The sequence below is a fragment of the Panulirus ornatus genome, chromosome 72 (assembly GCF_036320965.1).
Source record: "Panulirus ornatus isolate Po-2019 chromosome 72, ASM3632096v1, whole genome shotgun sequence".
In the NCBI taxonomy this organism is placed as follows: domain Eukaryota; kingdom Metazoa; phylum Arthropoda; class Malacostraca; order Decapoda; family Palinuridae; genus Panulirus; species Panulirus ornatus.
In genome coordinates, this window is record NC_092295.1 from 13080091 (window position 1) to 13100881 (window position 20791).

At 37.1% G+C, this 20791-nt stretch overlaps 1 protein-coding gene across 6 annotated transcripts in view; it reads left to right on the top strand.

Annotated features, from left to right (window-relative positions):
- Positions 1–1649: 1649 nt before the first annotated feature.
- The window catches only part of LOC139748018 (kielin/chordin-like protein), a 35098-nt gene continuing 15956 nt past the window's right edge, over positions 1650–20791 (top strand). For 2 of the 6 annotated variants that reach the window (XM_071660554.1, XM_071660555.1), the window contains exons 1-19: positions 1650–1764; positions 2173–2277; positions 6806–6958; positions 7069–7203; positions 7671–7826; positions 8499–8724; positions 9900–10148; positions 10700–10897; positions 11630–11827; positions 12515–12712; positions 13400–13597; positions 14296–14493; positions 15810–16007; positions 16540–16737; positions 17379–17576; positions 18345–18539; positions 19309–19503; positions 19706–19900; positions 20258–20455. In XM_071660554.1, coding sequence (XP_071516655.1) covers positions 1665–1764; positions 2173–2277; positions 6806–6958; positions 7069–7203; positions 7671–7826; positions 8499–8724; positions 9900–10148; positions 10700–10897; positions 11630–11827; positions 12515–12712; positions 13400–13597; positions 14296–14493; positions 15810–16007; positions 16540–16737; positions 17379–17576; positions 18345–18539; positions 19309–19503; positions 19706–19900; positions 20258–20455 — 3491 coding nt within the window. In that variant the 5' untranslated portion in view covers positions 1650–1664. The remainder of the gene's footprint in view (positions 1765–2172; positions 2278–6805; positions 6959–7068; positions 7204–7670; positions 7827–8498; positions 8725–9899; positions 10149–10699; positions 10898–11629; positions 11828–12514; positions 12713–13399; positions 13598–14295; positions 14494–15809; positions 16008–16539; positions 16738–17378; positions 17577–18344; positions 18540–19308; positions 19504–19705; positions 19901–20257; positions 20456–20791) is intronic. The other 4 variants (XM_071660558.1, XM_071660557.1, XM_071660560.1 and 1 more) reach the window with 4 other exon arrangements.

The following is a 20791-nucleotide window of genomic DNA, read 5'->3' on the forward strand; positions in this document are numbered from 1 at the left end:
CCATTTGTTCTCTTGTCTTACGCACTTTATTTACTTCATTCCAAAACATCTTTTTATTCTCCCTAAAATTTGATGATACTTTCTCACCCCAACTCTCATTTGCCCTATTCTTCACCTCTTGCACCTTTTTCTTGACCTCATACCGCTTTCTTTTATACATCTCCCAGTCATTAGCACCACTTCTTTGCAAAAATCGTCCAAACGCCTCTCTCTTCTCTTCCACTAACAATCTTACTTCTTCATCCCACCACTTTCTAATCAGACCACTTCCCAACTTTCTCATGCCACAAGCATCTTTTGCGCAAGCCATCACTGCTTCCCTAAATACATCCCATTCCTCCCCCACTCCCCATACGTCATTTGCTCTCGCCTTTTTCCATTCTGCACTCAATCTCTCCTGGTACTTTCTCACACAAGTCTCCTTTCCTACCTCACTTATTCTTACCACTCTCTTCACCTCAACATTCACTCTTCTTTTCTGAAAACCTTTACAAAGCTTCGCCTTCGCCTCCACAAGATAATGATCAGACATCCCTACAGTTGCACCTCTCAGCACATTAACATCCAAAAGTCTCTCTTTCGCGCGCCTATCAATTAACACATAATCCAATAACGCTCTCTGGCCATCTCTCCTACTTACATACTTATACTTACGTATATCTTTCTTTTTAAACCAGGTATTCCTAATCACCAGTCCTTTTTCAGCACATAAATCCCCAAGCTCTTCACCATTTCCATTTACAACACTGAACAACAATTATTTCCTCAACTGCCACATTACTCACCTTTGCATTGAAATCACCCATCACTATAGCCCAGTCTCGTGCATCAAAACCACTAACACACTCACTCAGCTGCTCCCAAAACACTTGCCTCTCTTGATCTTTCTTATGACCAGGTGCATAGGCACCAATAATCACCCATCTCTCTCCATCCACTTTCAGTTTTACCCATATCAATCTAAAGTTTACTTTCTTACACTCTATCACATACTCCCACAACTCCTGGGGAGTATGTGATATAGATTTGACTATACGGTAAAATCGTACACTGTGAGTTGTTCCTCATGTAAAAACTGTAATTCCTCTGCTATTTTTTAAAACTCTGTACTTTCACGGGACATGTTATGATGATTGCGTTTTACAGTAGTTACAGCAGTTGATCATTCGACAAACTGTCACCATCGCCAACCAATCAGAGCAAGAGGAATAAAGTGTTGGTGGTTTGTAGATAGATTCATGAAGCATTGGTTCGAGTAGGGTTTGATGTTTCAATGTTTATTTCTTTCCAACATGAATATACTTGCAGCTTCTAATTCTATTCTAAAGGCTGTCTGGATGCAATTTGTCATAATTCAAAATGTGAAATGAATCATCGAACGTTTTGAAATTACCAGTTCAATTGATCACAAAGAACAGATGAAATCAACGGCAGAGTAGAGTTCAAAATATGTGTCACGATTTGGTTTAAAGCTTCGAACACTTAAAGAAAACTTGCTTTTGCAGATCTATCAACATCTTTCAATGGTTCAATATAAACACTGAGAGACTAAATATATATGCATTCCTTCTTCAAGAATCGAATATTCTATACCGGAGTATAAAGGTTCATAACACGGGTTACATAGACAGAGGAGGTTCGATCATGTGAACCGTTTGGTCGAGATGGTACCGAAGGTGAGGTTGTGGGTCGCTGGTTGTGGTCTGGTCAGTTGTTGGTCCAGCTGGTGGCAGGACAACATCAACAAACAGTTCGTCACAGAAAGTGAGAATTTTTTTTTTGTGTTTAATTGTTGGTTTCATACATGTTTGATTTTAGATGAAGTCTAGTATATGATTTTTTTCAAAGTGAAGATATTTTCTGATAAACGTATACAAGTTTAAGTTCGTTATATTTTTAACATTAGTTCCTAGTAAATTTGATGTGCGTTACGATTGTCTTCTAGTATGGGTTTTTCTGTGAACTTGGTAGCAAATACTCCAGTTCTATGGACATTCTCTGTAAATATTTCAATTATTGTACTGTTTTGTGCTATGATGCATATTGGCTTTGGGTTTATCCTTAATTGAATATTTGCTTGGCACCTGGTCTTTTCAAGTTAACACACGCAGATGTGTATATTTTTCTTATGCAAGATTTATCTACATTATGAAACCATATTTTTCTTTCTAGTGAACCTTCTGGGGCCAAAGAAAATGGCCAGGGGGATGGTTATCTCCTTGGTTGTGGTTATGGTTATGGTGGGGCCTCATCTGGCGTCGGCGCGGGCCATCCTGGGTAAGTGTGTAGTTCATAACATTATAGGTTGTACTGGTGTAAGTCACTTTATTATTGGTCTTTGTTATCCGAAACTTCGGTGTTCCTCGTAAACTTCACATGTGACCATGTCCCGTAAATCGCATGAAAAAATGTGTCATAACTTTACATTTTTGAGATTCATGATTTACGCATTGTTCAGTTAGGTCAATAATTAGAAAAATTTTTGATATTCATCGGCACTTTTACAATAGATATTCTTGATTCAAATTATCTCGTGGTGGGGTGACTTTAAATTTTACTGAATTGCAGGGGGAATTTATTTCTTAAACGCCTTAATTATTAAAACACTTTGAATGCAAAACAAGTCGGTTAGTTTTAGTGACTAACTTTTGGTTTGTTATAACGTCTTTTGTTTTTAGGTGAGCCTTTTCCTTCGTTAACATAGCTTCGGAAGGTTTATCTACATATCCTGAACGTTTAAAATCTTTGTAGAATTGTTTCGTTTAGTTATAAATCTTGTAATAACTTCAGGAGTGAAGTCTAATATTCTGACACTGACATTTGGTTGATTGCCTAGTTCGAAGAGTAAGGTTGCTTTAGATTTTGCACATAACTGTTATACTAGATATTTCATATTTAGTGTAACTAGTATTACACTAAACCATTATGGTCACTACAGCGAGTTCGTAACGTTGCAGAACGTAAGCAAATTACTCGTACAAGAAACTGTTTTTCTCTAAAATGTTAATACTATTCCACACTGGTACAAACTTTCTTTTCATTAGATTAGAAATGACTAACTTTACAAATTAGTACATTCTACTGATATTTGAAAATATATTTTTGAATTTTCAATGCACCAGGTTGTAAGTCTTATTTCCAATTTCTAGATCGCCTTTTCCTAAATAGTATGAACGTTACATATTAAGATGACAATGGAAAACTTTTTGAATAGCCAAGAACCTACTTTATTAGATTTCGTTCTTCGTCATGTGAATCTATCATATGATTTATACTTGATTGCAATTTCATGTAATTTATCATAGATGACTTTTTAGTGGAGAATTTCTTGAATTGGTATTTTCATTGCAAAATGTACATGCATTTAGAAGTGAATATTTCCGTTATCTACGGAATCCATGATCCTCGTTCTTGAAACTTTGCTTTGAGACTTTCATAAGAAATATACATTCCGTTATTCAATTTCTACTCTTAACTTTCCATTTTTATACTCTAATCAAAAACTCTTCTTCTTTACAAGACTAAAGTGGATTTTCCTTAACTTTAAGTACATATGTTGGGCAGCGAGTCTCTCTCCTAGTCTTGCCATTGTGGTCCTAATCGTCATTCGTAGTCCTATAGTTCGATTATCCATACTTGTTAATTTCTACCTCTATTCAGTTTGATTCTTTTGGTCTGTAATGCCCATACTCTACAGAACTATTATGCCTCCTTACCTTGGAGAATCTATCGTGTAGAATTCTCTTGGTTTTCCTGTTTATCGGTCCTTCGATTTCTGTTTGTCATAAGATGGTATTTTGATTAAGATGAATTGTTCTTGCACTGTTGGTCATGTTCATGGTAAAAAGAATGTACATAACCCCGGGACTCTGCCTACAAAATCGGGCGTAGTGTGTAACTGACCAAAAATCTTTTGAAATACAAATATATCGAATACTTTTCATGAAATGGTAGTGTTTCTTTAGCACAAATCTTTCAGATTGTTTTTCTAGCACATTTGAATGTTGTCCTCGTTACATTGATTTCATAGGCAATTAAGGTTAATTGGAAACTATCAAATATTTTAGTAAGACCACCTTTCCCATCGTTACCACCTCGACAACTTAACCAACAGTTTAATTTGAAAAGAATTTTAGAAAATTTCCTTGAGCCTAAAAACTACTTTAGTCCATTAACGCTTGAGTGGGCCATTTTGATAAATTTTCCTAAAATTCCAAGCTTTAAGACTTTTCCCCTAATAACTACATGTCAATCAAAAAACTGGTCTTTCACGTCCTCAAATTGGCGCTCCCTTGTTTATTGCACGATTCTTTCTACGAAAATTTCTGAATTTTATCTAAGTGGTCTAACTACTAAAAGGTAAAGTTCAATACTTTTTAGTTTGAAAATTAGGTGAACAAGATTTAGTACATATCTGATCTGAATAACTAACTGAACTTGAAATTGAGAATTTCCTTAATTTCCAGGTAAGCTGAACTTAGTTTGTAAATCTTCAAATGCTTTCCTTGGGAAAAAAATTACTTCAATTCGTAGAAATTGAGATTTTCTCCACATTCGGTTAAAGTTCCAACTATCCTGAAAATATGGTTTACTTAATGCATATTTGAATATCTTTTATATAGGACTACCAACTGAAAGCCTGATTGGTCCACGACTATGTATACAAAAAGAAATCCACTTTGAAAATTTTAAGCTATCGTAAGCAGACTCCCCACTGCTTCACATTAACATTCTCTCCGTTACCGCTGTCATTTATTAAAGTTATATCCAAGTTTTTCTAGAACTAGACATGAAGAATTTATGATTTTCCAAACTAATTTTGAAGGTATTTGTAACTACACCTGAAGGTGACTTTCCAGTGTACAATACATCAATAAGAAAAGATTTTCCAGTGCCCGTACTACGTCTTTTGGAGTTTTTATTCCATTTGTCCTGGTAACCGTACTTTGAATTTCGTAAAGATGTTTAACTTTACGGAAATTATCAGAACTCTGAATGGGTGGATTATCTCCACCAATCCTACGTTTTAAGGAAGAAGAGATCCAATAGTTTTAGCATAAATTCGTATGCCACATTTCTTGGGTATAACATAAATTTTGTCGCACCTCTTGTTCTTTATAGTTTGGGGACCAAAACTGGTCTGCACAATCAAGGTGTGGTCTTGCTAGAAAAATAGAATAAGCATTTTTCTGGTGTCTTGCAGTCTGTTAGTCTTTGAAAAGATCACATTTGGGTACCTTTCTACATGCTTAGCCATGTATACTTTAGATTGACAACTATATCCTTTTCTAAATCTAATTTCTGAATAGTTTGTAGTCGTAACGTATGTCAAAAAAAATGCACAACTTTACATTCGTCTAATATAAACTTCATTTGCCATCTGTCCAACTCCACTCCTAGCAAATTAAACCGTTGGCACTTTTGTCCCACTTGTAAATACATTATCCAAAGCCTTTTGGAAGTCTTAGATGCACATCAGACTACTTTCCGTCCCAGTACTGATAAACGTTAAAAAAAATCGTGAATGTCAGGCAAGATACATTTTAGGAAACGGTATTGTCCAATATTTTGATATTGGTCTTTATATTTTACCTAACGCCGACTTCAAACTAATTGGGCGAAAGTTCGACACATTTTCAGTAATTTTCGTTTCTAGTCAGTTGGCACTTAACCATTTGAGATTTGTTCAATATTTTTGAGTCATATCTTCTGACCTCTTGAGTCCCAAAGTTATCTGGGCCGTTGGATTTGATTTGATCCAGGTATTTACGTATTTGAGATCTTTCTGACCTTTGAATCGTGAAATCCTTGAAGCATTTTCATTTGAGGTATTAATGTTTACTTGTGAATAAAGATTCTTTTTAAAATTCTTTTGTCTCGCGTTTAACAATCTTGCACTTTGAATTTTGATTAATTTATGATAATTGTCATTAACTCCCTTTAACCTTCATTTTGGCATGCAAATCCTTCTATTCACCCATGATGGTTTCAACATATTGGGAATTTTCACAATTCGTGCAATGTTTTTCAGTGTTAAAAAATATTACTTTGCATATTTGTCTAAACAGTCTTCTCAAATTGTTACTGTATATCTGACAAACTAAATTTACTGTCATCAGGAATACTTATTTCATATAGAATTGACTAATATAAATTTAACTTTCACCTACTTTGCAAGAGTCGAGTTTGTCACTAATGAGAACAATGTTTTTAACTCTTTGGTTTAATTAACTTTTACGTTGGTTTCGGTCACCTGTTAACGTGTTCGTTTGTTTGAACTGAAGCTTCCTGTTATTATAACTATCAACTATACTCCTAATTTCATTATATAGCATCTTTACTTCTGCATGCCTGTAACTCTCGTAGTTTACTTGGAGTTCTACGGTAATGTCAATATAGTCTGTATTGTATTGATATCACTTGGATCAACTTCAATCGCAATTCTGAATAGTTTACATCAACGTAATGCTAACTGCCATTGTTTATCAGTTTACCCACGTTTTGATGGCAGTTTTCCAATAACTACATAGGATGAAAGTTCATCAAAGGATAAAACTTCATACGGTTTTGTAATGATGCTCCAGGCATTTGTATCAATTCGTTTTTTCCTGTTGCGTGTTTACATTGTGCAGCAGCGAGAGCGACTGTTCTCCATCTGTTTTGAATTCGCAGTCTTACTCTGACCCTCCCAAAACTACTTGAGCAATAAGATATTTTGCAATTTTATTTACTACATAAGGATCTTTAGTTATAAGATTCACTTTAATATAGCTATCTGGTATATGAATAATCCTAATACTGTCAGGTGAAGCCTCAAGCAGTGAGGATAAAGTCGACGACAGCAATTGCTCAGCTCCTGTCCACTGCTGCCGCCACCTGCCTCTATCGTCAGAATTCATCGCATGTTGTAACGCGTCCGGCTGCTGCTCCCCATGTGACAACCTCTACGTGTATGAAGGTCAGGTCATGACCCCATCTTGTATGGTGTAGTGGAATACATTATGTACAACGTAAGACATTGCTGACGAGTCTTGACTACAAACTGACATTATCCTGTTCACTTTACAGGACACGGAGTGTATGAAACGCGTGAAGATTGTGAGGGAGCTTACGAGTGCTGTGTATCTCCCTTCCTCTCTGACGAATTCAATAAATGTTGCTTTGAACATCAGTGTTGTCCCTTCTGTGGCAGTGTACCTGAAGGTGGGTCAGGTGTTCCTTCTATGGCAGTGTACCTGAAGGTGGGTAGGTGGGTCAGGTGTTCCTTCTATGACAGTATACCAAAGTTTTATGTGTTCCAGTCCCTTGTTTCAGACATGACTGGAGGTAGTCTGAAATGACTACAATTGAGGGGAAAGTATTGTATTAATACAATGTTTTGTAAGCAGTTGGTTTAGGTTATTACCATTCATAACCTGTACAGAAGTATATTAGGCAATGTTCCAGACCCTAACATCTTTCATGTGATCAAATTTCCACGATTCACAAGCACTAATACAATTTCTTAAACCTGCCCACATGTTGCTATAAGTTACTTTAAGGTCTTGGAATAAGTTTATAAAACATTTCAATTTGCTTTTAATGCGTCAAAAATTGCCATGAGCATTTAACCTATGGGTAAGTTTGAACTGACCTTTGGTTTCTGAAAAATGGTTAAATTTTCCTGTCAGGTTGCTGGTATAATGGAGTATTGTATCCCTGGGGTAGCGTGATCGACACTTTACCAGACTCTTGTATTAAGCTGGTGTGTGGAGCGAAGCTGTCGTACTCCTCCCCCTACATCACTGGCGTTGTCCTCAAACTCTACCATCCACCAACGCATTACGGTTAGATAATGTCTTGTATATCCTGCAGTAAGTAACGTACTATGACATGAATAGCCTACAGAAATAACGCTCGTAAAAGTTCCTTTGCCAATCGTCAAATTATTTTATCCCCAGGAGACGTGCTGAATTCTTATATATAATCGTTTGAGACTATACAAAGCTATTCGTCATTGAAAACATCAAAATGCAGCATTAACTAAATGAAGTTTTGACCCACTTGGCTTTCTCTTGGAGAGCCTAAATTTTTTCAATTTTCTTCGACTATTTTGATGTAACGTATCTGATTCATAGACTTAAGAATTTCATTTTTTTTCGCTAATTGAGCAACTAGATGTTGTACGAACTAATTTCGTTAACTATATATTCTAACAAACCAGGTGTAAATTTCATCCAAATCTTGATCAACATGTATACTGACTGTAGTAAAGTACAATCTTAAAGCTGTAAACTCGTTCCTGTATGGTATACTGTAAACTATTAATGACCATATCTTCGATATGCTTGCTTTTTCAGAATCTGGTTAATAACTTCACTATAGAAGTTTATCACATAGATGAGGTCAAGTAATTTGTTGATTCGAGTATAACATTAACACACCAGAGATGAAGTCCTACATGGAGCATCTATAATTTTGACCTGGTCATTAAACTTCTCTCTGGACTTTCCTGTCAGATGTTGAGTGTGATAATGAGGTGCAGTACGAGTGTGTGAACCCGAGGGGCATCATACACGAGCAGAACTCTGAGTGGCTGGAAAGTTTGTGTAGTTGGTGCAGGTGTGAGGACGGCCACATCAGATGTGAGGAGGTGGAACCCGTGTGTCCACCAGCCCTACACCCAGACTGTACTGAGGTGCCCGGCGACTGTTGCTCCACCTGGATCTGCCACAACCTCACCACGTACGTATTTCACCTTCCACAGTGGTCTAGTACATTCAACCTGACCAGTAATCGCCTGGTACTAGAGGTGGGCGTCCATTTAGCAGGTCCAGTTCCTCCCTAAACCTGTATGTGGATTAACTTTGGAATTTACGTAGCAGAAACTCGCCACTGTATCTCCAAAGTAATATAAGGAGGAACTCTTGATATGCATATAAACATTTTACTTTCTGCCAAATGTTTTACGCTGCTCTGCAAAAAATGACATTGAAGTACGGTAATAAATTTTTTTACAGTAAAGAAATGCTAACAAGTTATCATATTGATGTGGTATAATGTTAGAAAATTGTTCGATTCACTTATAAAAGTGTTAAACATTAATTACAGGAAACTTATCTCTGCTGAGCTAGATCTATAAACTTTCACAATCGGAATATCAAACATAAAGATGCCACATTGTTACTCTCAAACACCTCAAATATCATCGAGGCTTCGTATAGGTTAAATTAATGAGGGTTCGTATACATAGTCTTCCATAACTGGTCCATCATTAAGTACAGGAAATGCTGGACTGCGGTAAGTATATCTAAAATACCTTCATTAACTTTGAAAAAATTCGCCACACTCAAAGCTTTGAACAGATTGAATTTTTAAAAGTATTGTAAATTACATGTACTCTATCGACCAAAGTACATACAGTACAAATCTTGGTTTCTAAAATCTGGCAATTTAAGTTTTGCATGCCTTAAAAGTAATTCAATCTTGAACTGGAAAGTAGGTGAGCACTTGAATATTATCTGAAGGTATAATAAGTTCGGACATCGCTTGTAGATAATTAATATTTTACTATATCAAATACTTCCATCTAGTGCATGTACTTGTAATTTCTCCTCTAACTGAAATTGGAATGTTTTTCAAGGTAGCTTAATTCCAATAGACATTTCTACCCACAGTTTCATCCCTCTGCACTCTATAAAACTTGACTATACACAAGTTTCACTTAAATCTTTATATTATCTTTGAAGACTTCGACTGAAAATGCATTGAACTTGTCCCATTGTTTTGCCTTCATTTCACTGGAAGTCTTAAATCTTTCATTGTATTCGCTAGTCATACACAGGTTTAACACGTCGCAATAAAGTACAAAAACTTTCTTGCATTTTCTTTTAGATCCAACAATTTTCCATGTCTTGCAGTGTTGGCGAGGCTGTTGCTGAAGGCAGGAAGTCCCACTTGTACTCCCACAAAACCTGCATCGACTACCAAGGTGTACGTCGTAATGTTGGAGAGACGTGGGTAGACCCAAGGGATCCCTGCGTACGTTACTTGTGTACACAAGATGGTATTGAAGAACAACCTAGTCGATATTGCCCACCTGTCGGCCCTCGACCTCATGTTGGCTGTAAGAAAATAGAGGAAGACTGTTGCCAAACCTGGCACTGCACGTGAGTATCCTTGCTGAACTTACAACCAGGAACTTTTTGAAGTTTTGACTAATTTTAGTTGTAGAAATCTGCGGTACTTGATCAAACTTTTTGATAATCTAATGAATGTAGTTTAAGATTGTTCATTACCAATTGAGGTTTTGAATGTTCTAAACCGCCTTGTAACTTAAATCTAAATCTATTTAACAATTTTATTGGATTTCCAAATAACTTTGCTACATCGACAAATGGTCAAATAGCAGCTTGGTAAAATTTTCGCTTAAAAATCTTTAATGGACCGACGGTTCTTTGAATTACAAATTTTAGAATCTACAGAAGGTAAATGCCACCTTAGGTCGCTCCTTGCAAACCAACATTCACATATATGGTCACTGAATTTTGCCGTAACTGCTTCTCTGTCTGTAAAAATTGGCCACTCCCATTCGCTTATCTGCTAAAATTCTATTATCCTGAATTCTTTATCATTCTTTTCTAAACTGGGTTAGATATTTTCAAATTGCCTCTCCATTTCAATCTCGAGTTTGGCAAATAACTCTACGTGAAAATTTCAGTGGTTGTGTAGACCAGCAAGGTGTACATCATGCTGTTGGAGAGACGTGGGTAGACCCCAGGGATCCCTGCATACGTTACTTGTGTACACAAGATGGTATTGAAGAACAACCTGGTCGATATTGCCCACCTGTCGGCCCTCGACCTCATGTTGGCTGTAAGAAAATAGAGGAAGATTGTTGCCAAATCTGGCACTGCACGTGAGTATTGACTGGCATTACGAATTTAACTTTACACTTGATAAAACTATAGTTTTAACATGTACTTGCCCCCTTATTTCGCATATCTGGCAATTTTCCGCTAATAATTCCTTTTTGATCATGCTAGTAACGAGATTTTAAATGCTAAACTTGTCTATCTAAACTTTAGAAAACCTTATCAATATAAATTGGATTTCATTGCCTCAAAACTTTAAAACGTTATACATTTATCTTCAAAGATTTGTAATTGCTAACAAAAGAGCAATATTGACAACGTCTTAATACGTTAACAATCTAAGCTACTGAGGATTATTCACAAACTATTAAGCGGTTAACTTCTAGGACTCCCACCCTACATAGACCATCAGTTCTAGGAATTTTTCTCACGTAGCCTGTGGAAATTTTCATTGTATTCAAATTTGCGAAAATTCTTGCACTAGATAATCTGAACTGTCGGTGAAAAGCGACCTCAAAACCCATTTCCACTGTTTAATCAACCTTTTCGACAATTACAACTGTGGACCATAATTACTTGTTCTGACGGTCGTGTCTTGATATCTTAATATTACTCGTGCATAGTTAAGTTCAAAATTAAAAAAATCCTATGCGATTTCTATATCGATCATTTTCAAACTACTTCATAGCACATCAAATTGTCATACTATTTAACTTCAGAATATTATGATCCATTTATTGCTTGTACATAGAATTTTCCCTCCTAATCTAAATTAGAGGTTGTGTAGACCAGCAAGGAGTCCATCATGCTGTTGGAGAGACGTGGGTAGACCCCAGGGATCCCTGCATACGTTACTTGTGTACACAAGATGGTATTGAAGAACAACCTAGTCGATATTGTCCACCTGTCGGCCCTCGACCTCATGTTGGCTGTAAGAAAATAGAGGAAGACTGTTGCCAAACCTGGCACTGCACGTGAGTATTCCTGCTAAACTTACAATCTGGAAATTTAAGGTTTGATAATTGTGAAAATTACGACAGAAATAGGTAAAAGTTCTTGAAACTTTCAATTCTATAAAGTCTTTAACTATACACCGGATCAATTTTCCCATAACGTTTGAATTGTGGCTTAAGCATGTCGTGCATATTTACAATCTGGTCTCAAAATTGTATGGTTAACGCTAGTAAGAGACGTACACACGACTTCCATATACCGAAATATTTTTGATCGAAAAATTGATGACGGTAATGCCATTAATAGTTTAGATTGTCTACCAAAACCGTTATTCAGTTTTACATATTTTGAATTTCTAAACGATGCTGCATCGACAAATGGTGCAATAACTAGGGATGGAATTAAGTTGATAATTGATAAGATAAACCATTTGAGGGTAATGATGGACCGACACTTCATGAAATCTAATTATACAATCCACAGAAGATAAATGGCACTTTGAGACACTCCTTGCCGACCAACATTGTCTCATTTTGCCATTATAGTAACTGCTTTCCAAAGGTCTGACAAATAATGGTCACTTCCATTAATCTAACAACTTGTTCTAAATCTTTTTCCTATCATTCTCGTCTGAGCTTAGGTAAATATAAAATTACCTCGCCATCTAAATATAGAGCCTGGCAAATAACTGATCATAAAAATTTCAGTGGTTGTGTGGACCAGCAAGGTATACATCATGCTGTTGGAGAGACGTGGATACACCCCAGGGATCCCTGCATACGTTACTTGTGTACACAAGATGGTATTGAAGAACAACCTGGTCGACATTGTCCACCTGTCGGCCCTCGACCTCATCTTGGCTGTAAGAAAATAGAGGAAGACTGTTGTCAAATCTGGCACTGCACGTGAGTATTGACTGGCATCACAATGACTTCGAATTTACACTTGATAAAACTACAATTCTAACATGCTGTCTCATAACGGATGTTATCTGGCAATTTGTTTCTACTCTAAGATGCTAATTATTAGTTTGATATTGCTTAAAGAGCTTTTCAGTTTGCAAAACTCTTCTGAACTTTAGAAAATCTTGTGAATATAAATTGCTGATTTTACTTTATCAAAACTTTAAACCGTTACACTATATAGATTAATTTTCTAAATTAATTTTCTAAACAAAATGGGTGACTGCTCTTAACGTTAACCATCTTAGGCAATTAAGCTTTTTGGCTGATATGAAGTGGTTAACATTGGTACTCTCGCACATACCTGCACAATTTTCCATTGTATTTAGCACTTTGGAAATTTGGCGATTTGATTTCGTTCAAATAAAATGTCTCCAGTGACTTAGATACCCATATCTACAAACGGTAGTGAAGATGTCTAATTCATTCGGACGGTGAAGACTATGAACAATTTCTTCGTCTAACGGTCATGCCTTGTAGTCTCCTATTAACTGTGTATAGTTTATTTTTCGATGTCGAAATTGTCAATTCTTCATATGCTGAACAAGATTTCGATGTCCAACGAATTGACTTGATGCTATGATCCACATTTTGATTCCACATACTGGAACTTGATCTCCTGAATTCCAGTGGTTGTGTGGACCAGCAAGGTGTACACCATCCTGTTGGAGAGACGTGGGTAGACCCCAGGGATCCCTGCACACGTTACTTGTGTACACAAGATAGTATTGAAGAACAACCTGCTCTGTATTGTCCACCTGTCGGCCCTCGACCTCACGTTGGCTGTAAGAAAATAGAACAAGATTGTTGCGAGATCTGGCACTGCACGTGAGTATACATATCTCAAATGGTAAACTGGATAAAATTGTGCAAATCAGTTATACATATTGACGGATCATTGATAAGCTTTAGGAAAATATCCCGAAAATATTGCTCCATTGTCGGATTTTATGCATGACTAATGGTTAGTCTATCATAACCCTGCCTAGAATACATAAAACATCCAATATTATAAATTTAATACTTGGTGTATGTTGTCAAGCTCAAACGCCTAGTTATAAAGGATCTGAGCATATTGATCGGTTAGATTAACATTTTTGGCACAATGTATATAGACTTAACGTGTAATACAATAAATCTATAATGGACATTTACTTTGAAGTTATAAGAATTTATTTCAACTTGCAACTGCCATACATTGACAACGAATCTACATAGGTACATTATTCATGACTATTAAGACTTGCCAATGTTTTACTACATAACATTTCCACGATTATCATTAACTTTAAAACGCTGAATTGGTGTCGTGATATTCCGAATCATAACTAAAGTTGCACAAAATGTCGAAGAATTCATTGGAAAATAAACATTACAAAAATGTTAGTATTTGACCAGATTCTTTTAAGGATATTAGAATCGCTCTTGGCAAGTTTCTATGAATTTTAAGTAAATTGAACCTTTTCTTAAACGCCCAACTAATGCGTATGGCAATTAAAAAGACCTTGTTCAATCATGTCTTGCAGAGGTTGTGTAGACCAGCAAGGTGTACATCATGCTGTTGGAGAGACGTGGGTAGACCCCAGGGATCCCTGCATACGTTACTTGTGTACACAAGATGGTATTGAAGAACAACCTGGTCGACATTGTCCACCTGTCGGCCCTCGACCTCATCTTGGCTGTAAGAAAATAGAGGAAGACTGTTGTCAAACCTGGCACTGCACGTGAGTATTGATTGTAACTAGATCTAAAATAGCGTAACTGATATAAAAAGATTCAAAATATTTTGTCTGATCGTAGAAACTTTTTGCTTAAAATCCTGTCTTGTAACTAACATCACCTTGCGCTGTACACCTGTGTATAATTTACATTTTCTCAAACGGGTAAATTTTTAGTCCGTCATAAAATAGCCAAACTTTTGTTCCCAATATTCAGTGTAACGTATAGTACTCTGCCACAAGAGTTCTTGTATGTTTGTAATACGAGCTGACCTCACTGTATGACGAGGACCAAGTTTACGAGCGACATGAACTGTTGAATAAATGGCCACCAATAAAGTGGTAAAGTATTGTACATACGTAAGTGTGGGGGTCGATTTTGTAGAACAATCGGAAGTACATCAAAAAAATTGTTTCGTGTTGCCAAGAACTGCAGTCAATCGCGTAATCTTTTACTGTGGGAGCCCATGTAGATGTTTCTTGGTCATGAATGTTGTATGTTCCTGTTTAACATTTGCTATCTACAGTTAACTATGGTATACAGAGTTCATGGCCTCTCAGAGTAGACACTTGGTATCAACATTTATCATGTGGCGATTAACAGCTGATGTACGACAATCTTAACATGAAACCTTACGTTCATTAGACTTTGCGCAGTTGAGTTCTACAAACACCACACCTTCGTATATAAAAACAATTTCATTGCTTTACTATTGATCTGTTTAACGGTTTACGTTGCTGTGTTCCACGATCACCGCCCACAAATCTTTGACGTACCTCAACATGCGGGGTACATGATCGCGAACTCTTGTGGCCGACTGTACAAACTGTAGTTTAGATGTAATGAGGAAAAAGACTGATCGTTGGAATATTGTATATGATGCCTGTGACCGAAATGCACCACGGAATATGTAAATGGACGGCAAAAAATTTTAAATTTGATAATAGGAAAAATGAATTCGAAATTCGTGTAATGGTTTCTCGCAGGTTCTAATAGAATTATTGTAGACAAATTTTTCAATTTGATAACCGAATCTATATATATAGACTAGTTCTGCTTTAGTTACCAACATTAATCATAATCGGGACGAGGAAATCTATCTGCGATATAAAAAAAATTCAAAATCTGGATATCTTCACTTAAACCATGTTACACTTGCATAGATAGTTACTGAAGTTTTCAGATGACTTTTTAGCTTAACCTTGTATGGAAATTAACCTTAAACGGAAATAAACTTGATGCAAAGTTCCATAATTTGGTATAAATGATTACCAACTTTGATTAATGCGTATAACTGAGGTCAAACGATGCAACCTTGCAGTGGTTGTGTTGACGAGCAAGGAGTCCATCATGATGTTGGCGAGACGTGGGTAGACCCCAGGGATCCCTGCATCACTTACTTGTGTACACAAGATGGTATTAAACAGCAGCCTGGTCGTCACTGTCCACCTCTAGGTCCTCGACCTCATGTTGGATGTAGGACCGTCCAAGAAGACTGCTGCAACACCTGGTATTGCACGTAAGTATAATGCAATGTTGCAGTCTTGCCATTGTGGAAATTATCCTTGTGACCAATTCTTGTTCTACAGAGTTGTCAATAGAAGTGCTTTATACTTGTATGAACTGCTTATTGATAAGCTACGTGGTTTAGTGATGCAACTAGCCCTTGTTCTCCTTCACTATGTATGATAATTTGGAACATTATCGCTATCCTGATCATCAATTGATGTTTTTTTCAATTGACGTTTAATACATCGTACGTATCAAACAGATGCAAACCACCAGGTAAGATTGCATCAATTCTCCATCCTGTATGTATGTAAACAGGACAAACTTGTGCATGTAACTTAAACCTGCTTTAACAAATACTTGGATTAATAACCTGATGAAATGAATTGTTTATGAAGAGCAAAAGTTTAGCAAAGATTTGTCGTACGCAACATTTTGTCTACCAACACTGTAATGGTTGGTAATATCCATAGGGTATTTTCTAAGTTGTGAAATATACTACAACCCTCCAAATGCTAATTAAAATTACTCTACACTTGCAGGGGTTGTGTAGACCAACAAGGAGTCCACCATGATGTTGGAGAGACGTGGGTAGACCCCAGGGATCCCTGCATACGTTACTTGTGTACACAAAATGGTATTGAGAATCTTCCTGGTCGACACTGTCCATCTGTTGGGCCTCGACCACATCCAGGATGTAAAACTGTGGAGCAAGACTGTTGTACGATCTGGCACTGCACGTGAGTAGAAACACTTCGACTTCCTCGGTGATTTCTGGTAATTTGATAGTTTTAGACCTATAGATTGTCAAGGTGATGAGAACCGTCAACATTGTCAGATAATTCAGACCACATACACTGGCTATGCACATGACTCGTGGTAATTATGCAACATAATGATTATGGACCATAAAGTTTCAAAATTGAATTTATGCAAAGTTTTAATTTTGTTATAAAGATCAAAGTGTAGTACTTTATAATAGTTTAACAAGCTAAAAATTTAAGGCTGGTGATTGTTATAGCTACTTGACAAATTTTTCACTGAAATTGCCAAACAATGACTAATACTTTAGTATTCCTACGTTAATATCCAATATTGAACCAGATTTACTAATCGTAAATTTAGAGCATTTTGTTTGCATTCAACTTCATTAACAGACTAACTTTTGCCCAATATTTAGTTGGTAATTTGAGCTTTTTCATTATAAAATTCATCTAACTAGTTATTTTGCGTTATTGACCCGACGTATCACCAAGTAAACTTGAGTCTACTTAGATATGATGTAAAATGGTTAAACAGGTGGAGGCGCTAGTAAAGTAAATATTACTATTTTCTACAGTAATAGTATGTTTAACACATTGTTTTGTACCTAAACTTGCAGAGGCTGTGTGGACCAGCAAGGTCTTCACCATGCTGTTGGAGAGACGTGGTTAGACCCCAGGGATCCCTGCATACGTTACTTGTGTACACAAGATGGTATTGAAGAACAACCTGGTCGACATTGTCCACCTGTCGGCCCTCGACCTCATGTTGGCTGTAAGAAAATAGAGGAAGATTGTTGCGAGATCTGGTATTGTTCGTAAGTATAATAGAATCGAATCTCTTGCTTGTATATGTGAGGGAGTTATCAGCTACTCTAGCCGCTTAAAAATCATGTAAATATATGAACCAGCACATTAAGTATTACCATTTCAACTTTTTGACGTATTTCGTGTGGACTCTGCTGTGGAAACATTGCGTGCTAATATCTGCAAAGGAAATATTGAGTCTATAAACATAAGGAGCCTGACATAACAATTTGTTCCTTAACTAAAGCAAAGCATTGTTATGAATTTCATATTTCGTTAAAGGAAAACTTTCAGAAATACAAACCTTGATAAATACTTGTAATCTTAAAACTCTTTAAGCAATATAACGCGTATAAACTTCTCGCCCAGAAATGGCTATTGCAACTTTTAAGTCATGTTCGCTGAGGTTACCAGGAAATTGCTTGGCCAAACTTGTCCAAAAGTTTTCTTGGAAAAATGTTCATTACACATTAATGCTAAAGTGGGTCGTCAAGATACAACGATTCTTGACCATCGCTTATATCTAAATACTTTGTGGAATTGAATATCTTTGATTTTAGATTAGTTTCAAGAGTGCATGGTAAACTACAAATCTACATGTAAAACAGATATTGTTCCAAGAGCAATACTGTCAGCTATAGTGGAACACTGGAAGTGTTATAATGAGACTGGATTCACTCTCGTATATACAAAAACCTGAGACTTGAAAGATCTTTGGTGTTCAAATGTAAATCGTATGTCAGAATTGTTAGGTAATTTATACCATCTCGTGTTGACAGAGGCTGTGTTGACGACCAGGGTGTCCACCGCAAGGTAGGTGAAGACTGGTACGAGCCTGGAGATCACTGCACACACCTGCAGTGTACACAAAATGGCATTAAAAAGTCCAGCAAAGTGTGTCCAACACTTGGCCCAAAACCTCGTCCAGAATGCGAACTTATCTTCGACAACTGTTGCCAGATGTGGGAATGTCCGTGAGTATTGTGATACAGCCACTGTAACCTGACTGGTTTACTGTATTGATCATGTAATGCACATCGCTGCTTGTAAAATATAATTGGTCAACATGATTTTATCTTGGTTTAATATCTTTTACACGTAGAGTAACAGATCTTGCCCATTTTAGGACCAATAGGTAAATTTCAACTTGGCCAGTTAGCTCTATGCTAATTTCAGAATAAAGTTTCATTGATACTTTATGAAAATATAGCTGTTCAATTTCATTTAAAAGTTAGTTTTGCAAATTGTCCCTAACATTTTATAAATTCTATAAAGTTTAATACTGTGTGAACGAACATTTCCGAAGTCTTACAATTTTGAAAAATTAATTTTTTAATAGAATTGGCAACATATCATTAACCTATAATTTTAATATTACGAAAATGTTGTCAAACTAGCCATAACTTGAATTATTACTGTTTAGTGGTTGTATCCCGGTAACTCTAAAGGGTAAAAAAAATACACTATCTTCCCACATTATGTATTATACTCTGTGCTGCACCTAACATTTGAGGGAGAAGCCAAATGGCATCCACAGGTAGCCACTTTATCCTAAAACAATGATCATGTGATTAGTGGAACTATATAGTTTGTTCCATGTCTTATCATTGGTTTAGATCTTGTAACCCATTCCACACGCAGTACACCAGTTTTATTTTGCTCATAATTCAACTGAACTGATAGTTTTATCACTCCATGATTGTATTTTGTGGCACCAATGTGTGTGGTGCTTTATGCTGGCAGTGGTTGTGTTGACGATGATGGTGTGCACCGTCACCTGGGAGAACAGTGGGTACATCCAACTGAGCCATGTACTCAATACAAGTGTTTACAAGTTGGCATCGAGAAGACTGAAGTGTATTGTCCTCCCCTTGCCCCTCGCCCTCACCTGGGATGCCGAACTGTGACGCAAGATTGCTGCCAAGTCTGGCAATGCACGTGAGTGTTTACCACATACAAAGGCTCTTAACTTTGTAACTTGAAAGTACTGTAGTTTGAAAAACATTAACTTTAAAACCTTTACTAAAAGTCATGTACTACAGTGGTTTAATATGCAGACTATATGGTCAGATTTATGAACTGTTGCGTAAGACTTGAGGATAAAACATTCCACAAGCTAAAGGTTTGGCTTCGTCCACAGTGGCTGTGTAGACGAGCAAGGTAGGGAGCGGCAGCATGGAGACACATGGGTGGATCAGAGGGACCCGTGCCTCCGTCACCTGTGTACAAGATCTGGCATTCAGACATCGCCTGTAGACTGTCCACACCTGCCCCCTCGTCCTCACCCTGGGTGCACGGTCATCACACACGACTGCTGCCACACCTGGACTTGTTCGTGAGTACTGACTGGTTCTTCCTAACAGAGATTCTAGTGAATATTGCTCACTTGCTGAACATCCTCGTGTGAATCTAACATGGTGTGGTTTACATGAGAATAGTATAGAGTAGCCTTCTTTCTAAAGCTAGATTGTTCATGACAGTAGTCTTAGACATCATGACAGAAGCAGAGCAATTCCTCGGTCCTGATCCCATATAGCTGTTACTAGAATTTTGCCTTGGACGAAAACTGATCTGTTCTCTAGCCCACCATTAGTGACCATAACCCATGCCATGTCTGGACCACCATTAGTGACCATAACCCATGCCATGTCTGGACCACCATTAGTGACCATAACCCATACCATGTCCACAGCGGTTGTGTTGACAATCAAGGAGAGCATCATGAGGTCGGGCAGACCTGGACTGACCCAACAGATCCTTGTATACGTTACTTGTGTACACCAGACGGCATCGAGAGGCAGCCCCACACACGCTGTCCACACCTGGAGCCTCAGCCTCATATTGGATGTAGAGTTGTAATACACAACTGTTGCCAGACGTGGCACTGCTCGTGAGTAACTTGGATATATTATTGTGGTAACCTCCTCCTCGTACCTGCCAGATTCCTTCATATGTCTTCCACATTCGGAAAAGGCGATGTCTTGGAACTAAATTTATAGCTTGAATGTTCAGTTCTAAGAACATGATAGTTTTACTGTAAAAAGATAAACGTAGAACATTTCGTATTCTTTTTACTTAAAGTAACTTCTCAGTTTGTGAACAAAACTTCGCAGTGACTTGTTAAATTTCTTGGATGAGTAACTGCTTTATAATGGCTTTGCCTTGACCTTCTATTGATATGAATTGGAAAGGTTAACAAAGTAGTCGTTGGTGAAAACATTCTTGC